General features: G+C 39.9%; 1 protein-coding gene across 1 annotated transcript in view; it reads right to left on the minus strand.

Annotated features, from left to right (window-relative positions):
- Nucleotides 1-7,473, minus strand: part of LOC145491973 (monocarboxylate transporter 10-like) — a 7,732-nt gene extending 259 nt beyond the window's left edge. The window contains exons 1-5 of the mRNA XM_081471278.1: nucleotides 6,876-7,473; nucleotides 3,510-3,756; nucleotides 3,060-3,387; nucleotides 2,586-2,955; nucleotides 1-1,157 (exon numbers count right to left, since the gene is read on the minus strand). The exon at nucleotides 1-1,157 is cut by the window's left edge and continues 259 nt beyond it. Coding sequence (XP_081327404.1) covers nucleotides 736-1,157; nucleotides 2,586-2,955; nucleotides 3,060-3,387; nucleotides 3,510-3,756; nucleotides 6,876-7,080 — 1,572 coding nt within the window. The 5' untranslated portion in view covers nucleotides 7,081-7,473 and the 3' untranslated portion in view covers nucleotides 1-735. The remainder of the gene's footprint in view (nucleotides 1,158-2,585; nucleotides 2,956-3,059; nucleotides 3,388-3,509; nucleotides 3,757-6,875) is intronic.
- Between the last annotated feature and the right edge of the window lie 3,454 nt (nucleotides 7,474-10,927).

Genomic DNA, 10,927 nt, shown 5'->3' on the forward strand with positions numbered 1-10,927 from the left:
TAATATGGGAAACAAACGCACGTGATTCGACTAAGGTCGACATGTGAAGGTTCAACAGATGTTTAACGGTCTGAAAGAGATTCAAATTGATGGCTAAGAACTGGCCATTTTAACTGCTAGCTGAGAGATTACGCGTTGTTTTTAACTGATAACTTGGATCTCAGAAACCGCATAAAGGTGAACTGATAATTCTGCTTCCCGCAAGTTTCCTTTAAATCTAATCTTCCTGGAACAGACTATTTATAGTAACGTGGCAGTTTCTTTTCATTTATCAACGGAGAACATCAAAAACACCATTAATCAATAATATTAACCAGTGAATTATTTTGTTATTTGGTTGTCTTTTGATGCTTTTTTTTGTTCAATGGTTAACCTCAGTGCTTATTTACGACAATCAGCAATATGTAAATAGAATGCACTGAGGCGATTCCATAAAATAGCAATGTTTCATTGTCTCTTTTGAAATCGAGTTCGGCACTCTCGCAGTAACGCTTGTAAAAGGAAGCGACCGTGACGTTGCGTGACTTGACTGCCGTGACCCAAAAATATGCTTGCACCATACGGGTGTCTATAATAATGCGTTAATATGTATTGAATCAAGAACTCGTTGAGCTCTTTGAGCAGGATGCAGTACGCAGGCCATAAAAACTGCTTTTTGAGGATTGAAATGAATTGGCGAGAGGTAATTGTCTGTGATGCTGTTACAAGTCGAGTGGTATTTCGTCTCTCAATCGATCATACCTGCGACACTTTCTCCACAACAACAAGAACTTCTCTCGTCGGCTGCAAGGGCGAAAACGACAACAAGCTCGCCATGCTAGCTCGCATGCTCGCCCTTTTCGGCAAGTCCCAGTACCGATCCAGGTACGATCGACTGGGGGCAAGGTGCATGTTGCTATTGAGTTTTTGACACGAGCCTAGACTGGCTTTAGTAGACGTTGTGGGTACGGAAGAATCGGGTGAACGAATGCCATCCAGCGGTGACTTTTCATCGCTGCCTTCAAACTGTACAGTCTCCGCACGGCCACGCCCGCAGCTGTAGGCGTCTTTAGGCATGAGGACTGGTACGAGAAATAGCAGACACGTTGCAAGGGTTGAGCATGCTCCAGCGACATAGAAGGCAATTTGGTAAGAACTGGAAAGGTCGTAGATTACACCTGCGAAAAACAAAATGCAAAATGGGTTTAAAGATTAATTTTTGTGAAAAAAAAGATCGCTTAGAAGTCAGTAACGTAACCAAAATGTGCAGGGATCAGTATGAATTTCCTGATTAAATGGTCAGTTTAAACGAAATTTAGATAACATGTACTCAAGAGTTGCCAATTTTAGTTTACATTTAGAGGCCAAGAGGCCTTTTTCTATTTGAAATACTGCCCCTCACCCTCTTCAACTTTGTTATACAAAGTTGAAAAATGTTTTTGCCTCAGTGCGTACCAAAGTATATGCACTAAGGTCAAAAAATGGTCTCACATTGGAGTCCCAATTTCTCAACCCCCGAATTTTTTAATCTCCCGATAATTCGAAGCAAAAGTCGTTCCCTCCGCTCAGTCGAACACTGTAATTTTACGCCCGATTTCTCTAACTTTTAATTTATATCAGATTTTTCGAACCAATTTCGTTATCCTTGGAAGTTCGAAAATCGGGATTCCACCGTTTTTCTCTGTCACGTTGTTAACACACAATGTAGATATAAAGACATGATTGATCATTGCAGTTATTTACACAACTTAAGGTCATTCCTCACATTTGCATCGCGCATCCTTACCGCGCATAATTTATGGCGTCATTGGCGCGCGCTCGTGCACGCGCATAGTGAAAACATGACGGATCTGCCTTGATGTTGAGCTCTGTCAGTTGAAAAGTGGCTCTAGCTCACAAACGAGCATGGGCACCCCAATTTTTTTTCCAGTCATTGTAATCAACTCATCATAAGCTTTGCGTGAGAAAAGACTGATCCAATTTCTATTGCTGAAAATTGAATAAATAAGAAAAATAGCAGATACACTGTGGCCTTTTCTATTTTGCAGTCGGTAACCACGTCAAGAAATTTGGTTCAAATTTTTAATCAAGGATTTAACTTTCTGTCTGAATCAAACTTAAAATGTTTATTTGTGTCCGACACAATGTATTGACTGTAGTTTAATGCGTGTTCTTATGAGTCTGGGCTCACAAAGATTTTACAATTACTGGAAATGCGTTTTAATAATAAGCATTAAATAATGCTAAAATGGGGCATTTTCAATGCCTCACTGCTCCTTAATGAGCATGGGCACCATCCTTTTTTATTTCAAAATTGAAGGTGTCATATGACAAATATTCAGTGGACAAAGTTTGAACAAAAATCTATTGTCACTTTTATTTCAGAGGAATTACCTTAAGCAGCTGTAAAATTTAATTCTGAAAAAAAAAGGCTTGAACGGGATTCGAACCCATCGTTTTTGTTTTTTTTTGAGGCTTTATTTTCACAGCTGTTTGAGTTGTGTAAATAACTGCAATGATCAATCATGTCTTAATCTCTTTCTCCGCAGTTCAAATATACGATCGTTCATGCATTCACTTGCACACAATAAAGACGTTGGCATTACCTGCGAGAGGTGGTCCAGCGATAGACGTGATGGCCATGAAGAAGAACTGAACACCGATACCCGCGGCAACCTTGTCCACACCAACGATATCCGCGCACAAGACTGCCAAGAGTACCACGAAACAACCATCAAACACACCGAAAACAACCATGTACACAACGAGACCGGCGTAACTCTTCGTCAACGTGCTCAAAGTGTCCGCCACGCCGATGGCCAACATCGCTATCTGGAAGCAATAGAGTCGGTTCACTCTCGGGTGGTCACCGAGTTTGCCGAAGAAAAGCCGACCGAAAGTCGAGCCTACGGACATCATACCAATCAGCGTGGAAGACTGCGAGTTTGGTATGCCGCACTCTTCGGCGTAAGCAGGCTATTAAACGAAAAAAAAAGAAGAAACTTTTGATTACTTTTAAGGCACTTTTCCAAGCTAGGCAAGTTACATGTTTTTACAGTGAAGGGCACAAGATTACTTACCAAATGTACAAAAGGGACGAAATACCCCATCATAAAAGCGCTCAAAGAAAGACAGTATATCAAGAAAGCTTTGTTCTTGAAAATAGTGAAGTCAAACATTGGCGGCTTCTTACGTATGGGTTCTTCCACTTTCTCCACCTCTTTACCAGTTTGACTGGGCACTTTATACAGCAGGGACCCAATGGTGCACAAACTCAATATGCCTCCAAGCACCCTCGCTGCGTGGGCCCATCCCAGATAGTTGACTGCAAGCTGCATGAGGGGACCCATTGCTATCGTGCCCACGCCACTCCCAGCCGTTACGATACCGTTTGCAAGACCGATTCGCCTACAGAAATAGAAACGAAAAAAAAAAAATCTTAATAAATTTTCAAACAAAGTGACAAACTAGCGACAAGCAATGAAACAAACGACACAAAATCACAAAGGCTTTCTCAATTGATCACTTGCCTTTCAAACCAATATGGAAGCGACCGAAGGGTTGGCAAGTAACTCATGCTCGCCCCTACCCCCCACAGGACGCCAAATGTGATGTAAAGGCGATGAACGTCTTTGACGAATGAAGACAACACAAATTCCAGAACTCCAAGCAAACCGCCACAAAACGCCACTACCCGACAACCAACGCGTTCACACAATGCTGACGTCACTGGCGCAAAGAGAAACATCATCCCGAGGCCGATTGAAACAACCCAGCCTAAAAAATACAAAAAAATTTAATAAAAGATAAATTCAAACAACTAGACGTTATTCTCATGTGGAATGTCAAAAGCTAGTAAAAATTGGAAATCAAACTTGATACAGAACTTCCTCGGACGTGACATTATCATTTCATCAATGTATATTTATTCATTGATACTTAAAATTTGACAGTCATTTGCCCGCAAGCAAGTAGAGTCCAAGTTCAATCTATTATAATCCGGAAAGCTGATCCACTATTTTTAAAAAGCTTACAGAACGAGATTGCCTTACAGCCCGTTTTAACGTCCCGCTCACGAATCGTGAACATTCTTTTTCCTTTTCAGAAATTGTCCCAAAAGTTTGAATCCGAAAAATAACTTATTCAAATGCAAATTTAAAAACGTTTTTATTGGATTTACGACAGTAGAAATCAAGTTTGAACTGGTTCTGTTGCCCAGAGAAGCGCTGTTTGCAAATAAATTCTGGTTTGTACCCGTGGAAACCTGCGATGTCTCAAAACAACTTTTCAGTGATAAATTAAAACAAAACACGGAAACTTTGGAGAGAGAGGGAACGATATGCGTGGGTAAGATGGACAACGGACTGGTTTGTTATAAAGAAGCCCGGAAAAGGTCAACTACTAGGGTGGCTTGCCAAGGAGATGCCGATATTTAGCTGTTTATTTAGGAAATATAAGAATTTCCTACTGAAGGAGGCATTTTGGACGTTTCACAGGCAATTAGAGAAACCACAAGCCAAGATTTAAGCTTTGCATTGGTTACGCAACGTCTCTCTAAACAAATAACATCTACCCACACTTTGTTTTATTTCACAATGATTTATTCCTATGTTTTTTTTTCCGTATTAGCACAAGACAGTGATTGAATGCCGATGCTGCGCCGCGCGCCACGAGAACACGTCTATGCTCTTCAGTCCCTCATCTCCCAAATGGCTACATCATCTCATTTTACAACTCAAGCAACCCAAGCTTGGGGCTTCTCCCTCTCGCCTTTTCTAAGGTTGTGACACATATTTCTCGTTTTTTTTTTCCCCTGCCAGACTTCATTTGAGCTGCTGCGGTACGACAACGGATGTACACTGAATAGCCCCTAACATTTGTCACTTGCGCGACTTCTCGCGAGTGCGACTCGATAAAATTCGATAAAAGCAAACAGGGGTTCTGTTATCGCAAACGAGCAGTTTTCAATATGTTTATGATCTATATTACATGACCACTCACACCAAAAACAAAGTTATCGAATTTTGGAAGATCAGTAAATAATTTTAACTCGCCCATGAACTTAGATGAGACTGAAATGATTGATCGATCGACTGATTGACAAGGGTCTCTTACAAGACGCTCAAAACAAATATTGCAACATGTACGTGAGGACTCTTACAGGCCCCGGGAAATAACGAAGCCTTTGTTCCGTTGATGTAACAAATGCATGAATACAAATGGAAGTACCGTTTAATTGGAAAAAGTACTGAACAAAATAAATCTTTATTTAATTTTTAATTAAAAGAAAAATTGTACCGGAGACATCACACTTGCCTGGAAAGTAGACCTGTGCTTCCGAAGACGCCACGCGAAGTTAAAAATGTTCGTGCACATTTTCCGAAATCCAGATTAACTGGACTTTCGCGATTGTAAACTTCTTAACTAGGATCATAAGGAAAACACGATTGAAACACAGAGGCTTTCATTAGCCAAAGTGTGGCCAATTTGTCAGCGATTTGCATGTCAATGAGTGCAAGAGTTGTTTTTGTGGCATGCAAATCAATTGCTGCTCACATCTAGGCGATATCAGGGTCCAAAACATACCGAAAATCAAATGTTTATCCCGAAATTACGCTTACAAAACGTTTCTTTGCAAAGGTGGTTTATTTCCTGCCCATGAAATGAGCCATTGTTGCTATCCACAATGCAACGACATACAAAACAAGTCGCACGAGTTTCGGAGTTGTTTACCTGAAGTGCGATGTGCAAAATTATCTTCCCCAAGGTCAGCAAAGTACTGTAATTACATAGTAGAAACATATTGTTACCTCCAGCAGAAAAAAGCACTCGATTGATATTTGCAAACGCACTTGCTTTTCTTTTGCTTTGCGGATGCCGAAGTGGCATTCTTTTCTGAACTAAAAAGTAGTTATAGGTTTGCGGGAAACGCAGCACAAATTGTACAAAGATGGTTAATTTATTGTGTTAAATGTACAGAAAAACATGTGTGCGTTATTCATGTCAGCAGGGAACGGAAATGCATGCGCTCAAATGTCGCAAGACCGATAAAGGGGCGAGGAAAACTGCAAATTAACCCACAAAATCGAACGATTGCGAGGTATAAAGTTGTCCATCGACTTTGACGGAAGAAAGAGAGAATAAGGTCTGTGCAAAGGTTGCAAATTTGCATACCGCTTGCCTTGGCATTGATATTTCACTTCCGGTAATGAGATGTCACATTGAAAAAATTTATAACGAACGCAGCATTTTCCAGTTCGTCTGTTTTTCGCATCCAAACCGTTGTGGATTGATCACACGAAAGCAAAATCACCTGAAATTTACTTCCAACCAGCAAAGTTTAAACAAAAGTTCCATACATGTCGGAAATCAATGTTCATTCCGCTCGCAAACCAAACCCGGTAATTAACAATGATGCCAGAATATTCGTCTTTCTTGCGCGTTCAAATCGACAGATTGCCGAACTTTCCCGAGATAACCCTGTTGAAGACAAAATATTACTTTGGCGTTGTTGATTTACAGCGTCGAGTTTATTGGTTGGCTCCTCACATCCGGTAATTCTGCGGTCGGCTTCAAATTTTTTTTCTTAACCCGCTCGCGACTGAGAACTTCTGACGATCGCTCAAAGTGTGACTATTCGAACAAACTGAAAGATATCTAGATAGGTTGTGCACTCGCGCTGTTTAAATAAATGTAACTTTACAACAAGGAGTGGATCGCAAAATAGTTTTCCATTGGATGTTTGGATAAATAAACCGAAAATCGAACGGCAGGATTCAAACGCGTAGAGTTGACATTTCGAACGGAACAAGCGCTCTTGAAATCATGTTGAAGAAGATAAGAGACTTCGCGATGACTTGCTGGACTATACATTGCAAGAAATTCAAACTACATACTTGTTTCTCCTTTGCTTTGCTTGAATTCCTCCAACAGCGCCTTGTAGATAATGCCTGTATTGTTCTGTATCCCGAGCACAACGAATTGAGCGATGAAACCGGCAAGACAAACTAGCCAACCCCATCCACCGTCCGGTACAGAGCGGACATGAATTTCTACCTGAATTTTCTCGATTTCTTTGCTTTCCTTGGTGTCCTTTCCCATGATTGCAAGTATTCGGGCAAATTCTTCAAACGAGAGCTGCGAGACCTGAAAATGTGATGTTTTATAAAGCTCTCTCTCAACACGCTCCACTCTCCAAGCGAGCAAATTTCAGGTGAAGGGAAAAAATTTTTTGCCGAGCTGAAACTTAAGATAACGTATGACGTCATGGACACCCGGAGGTCCAACACGCCCTGCAATTGGTTAAAATAATGGCATGATCAACAGCGAATAACAGGGCAGATCCTTTGTTATACTTCAAATAGCTCTCGCCCATAAGTGGACAGCTGAACAAAGGATTTGATAAAAATAGCTCACGGGTTTTGCATGTGATCGTGTGCGTTTGCACTTCAAACACGGCGCAAATTCGCGTTTCCAACACCGATATATTGCCTCTAGTGGATTCAAAAAAGCTGTATTTAATTCAGGTGAACTTTACATGATATAAACTCTGCTGGAAGCAGTACCTGCCTTTGACAGGTTTTTTTCTGTCATGACGTACAACAACTCGTCACTCTGATTGGCTACGCCTAAAATAAATGAAATAAACAAGTACCTTTTATGTACCTGCACGGGCAGGAGATAACACCAGAGGTTCCGGAGTTTCTCGGTCCATGTTGTTTTACATATGAGGTGGGGGTTTTCCCTGAAATGGACGAAAGCACGAGGAGATTGGATCAGATTCTGACCTTGTTGCAAAATTGCCCTCTGGCAAAAATAATTTTGACGCGATAAATTATTCACAGAAACTCTAACGAAATGGAGTCGAGCTGTGAAAAAACATTTTTCTTTCGAGCGCGAGGTCTGAATAAAGCCTCCTAAAATAGGAATCTTGCCTTTATAGCCTTACCACCTGCAAAAACCTACACACAAACAAAAATAATGCGAAGTTTTTGCTTCATGGTTAGCAGCAGTTTATAATTATTCGTGCGGATTTAAAACACGCCTAGTGCTAATGTATGCAGTATTTTGATGTTGTACAGTTCGAGTTTCGGTTTTGAAGTCATCAACAACAATTGTCACACTGCAATTTTTGAATTAATAACATGAAGATGTAACCAGACGTAAAACTACTCGCTATTTTATAGAAATCCAACCAACAAAAAATATATATCATCTTAGATGCAAAATATTTAATACCGCCTCTGGGAGATTTCAACCGCTAAGAAAAATTAATGTATTGAATGATCGCACTTAATGCAATTTGAAAGTAAAATTCAGCTGCGTGACAGAAACCGGACAGGAGGATCGAGGAGTGATCATCTAGAAAACACGTGTATTATACAACGTCGATAAGATCGACGTTTTATCAGGCGGTTAGAATACATATTTCCTGATTCTGTCATACAACGAAAACACAAAGTGAAGGCTGCGATGACAATTTAATATTAAAAAAGTCCTGCGATTTTGCTACAGTAACTAAATACAAGATGATAACCTCTTGCTAAATATCATGATCCTTGTTTAGTTTTTGCAAAACAAGTTGAAATAATATTAAAAGCAAGCGAAGGAGAGCCTAGGTCATTTTGTACGTGCGATCTTGGATTCTGATCTTCTGACAGGTCAACTCTATTTCGATTCTGCCTATTCCCTGAAATCACATGATTAGTTTCTCTCTTTCCTTCCAATTCCTCAGACTTTATTCTTAAAAGCTTAGCTAATCTTTTCGTTTCAATTACGTCATCGCTTAAGAGGAGAATGGGGGAGAAAATATCGGGAAGGTTGCGAATTCGCAAAGACCGCAAACGCAATATGAACGCACGGTACCGTTATTTTGGTAAAAATTATTGATCGACATTTGCTCTGAATGCAAAAGTCAAGAGCGAAAAGTCAGAAAAGGAAGCTTTGAAATGTTTGCGTGCAAAATTTGAAACTTCTTATACCCTGGATACTGATGTTATTTAAAAAGATCAAATACTAATTTATTCCGCAAAATAATTGCCGAGATAAGCAATGCCCTCAGACAATATGGAAATGAACCTGCAATAACATCGGTAATAGCTTTTAATTTCGGTATCCGATAAAATCGACGGAATATTGTAAATCGGACAACATTTGAAGGGATAACATGGTTTAAAAACAAGCAAAACACGACACGAAACTTAACTGCACATCGAAAATCAAATTGAACAAACTAAGGTTACCGGTAAACACTGTGGTATCATTACATAACTTGATTCCACGCCATATCAAGAAAGCTTCTCCGGCTTTGCACGATACAGGCCTCGACAGGCTATAAAAAGCAACAGACACAATTCTATCTGGCTGTTTTGATCTGCTTTGTTAGACATTTTTCTTTTAACTTAGCTGAATAAAATTTTTCGTGCAAAAAAGAGTTCGTGATAATCTGGGATGGCCATTTTGGAAAGGGTATAAACTTGTTTTCATTTCTAAATAGTTTCCGACGCATTGTTTCCACGCAATTTATCTATAAGTATTGAATCTATGCATTATATGAATTTTCTCGAAACCGGAAACTTTAGTACATTTAATCGAGCGCCTCAATTGTATCATTAGAATCTTTTTGGAGGAATTTTATTTTTGAGAACCAGTTCAATGCAGTAAAAGAAAACCCCCATTTCGCAGCATCAGCACGCGAACTGCATGTCTGCATAGTTTTTTTTCATTATCTCTTTCTTTTTTTTATTTGGCAGTTCAATCAACACCATTGAAATGAAAGCTGGTGATGAGTACATTATTGTGTAAATTTATCATCACGGGCATAACAGCACCAAATGTTTCTAGCATTCATGTGGAAGGTGTTGATGACGAGCTTGTTTGGTGACAAACGGAGAAATGACAAACTACAAGAGATGCTTGTCCGGTACGGTGGGGTGACGCAGTTTGAGAATCATCTCGAAAATTTCTAACTTTGGAGGGACCCGAATTGTTATGGCAATATCTCGATACAGCCATTAACAAATCGGAGGAACACGAACGTTTCCGACCAACGTTTGCAAAAGTTAAGTCTTGGTTTACATCATTCGTGAAAGATGTCACGAACCTAAATTAGGAGGAAGAAAAAAATCAAAAAAAAAATCAAAAAATCAAATGCTAACTGGCCAAACTGACCAGGCTCAAATCGATAGGTCAAATTAATACCATATCTGAGACGCTACAAGGACTTAAAAGAACGGTACTTCATGACAAAGCGTTCGCAAAGTGATAGGGCGGTAATCTGGGTCAAGCTGGCAAAATTTCGCGCGCGAATGCATTTGTTTTAGCAGCGCAGGATGTAGCCGCGAGGGAATTGGTGAGGCGTCCAGTGAACCTTCTAAAATGGCGGCTCCGTCCCCAAACCCACTTGTTCACAAGTCCCACCGGTATAGAGCGGTGTTTGACTTTAAGCGCATTTTTTGCCAGCCGTCTGGTAGGCTGGGAATATGACGTTGAAGTCGATTGCAATCCAGTGACCAAACATAAAGTTAGAAGCAATTCAGTCTTTCTTCTCACTTTAATTCATAGCAAGACGTAGTTTGGTTTTCCCTGCCTAGTGGAATGGCAGAAAAAAGAAGAACAGAATATAAAATAAACTTCACCCAAATCTACAAAACGTAAACGCCTCATACATTACGTCAACATTGTCACAAACTTTCAGTCGCTTTGAAATTCATAAACTGAATTTGTGCACGGACATCCAAGTTTTCTCAGAAAAACGTCGAATACATGAATTATTAAACTATAAAAAAGTACTTTCTATACTCAGAGCGCAATTAAAAATCTTTTTAGAAGTGTAATATTTCGTTCGCTTCCACCGAACTTTATCAGCCACAAGAAAAATGGGAATACTAAGAAGGTTCTATGGTGTTCATTGTTATATGATGTTCATGTTCAACATCAATTAACCTTC

Source organism: Orbicella franksi, chromosome 7 (genome assembly GCF_964199315.1).
Source record: "Orbicella franksi chromosome 7, jaOrbFran1.1, whole genome shotgun sequence".
Lineage (NCBI taxonomy): Eukaryota > Metazoa > Cnidaria > Anthozoa > Scleractinia > Merulinidae > Orbicella > Orbicella franksi.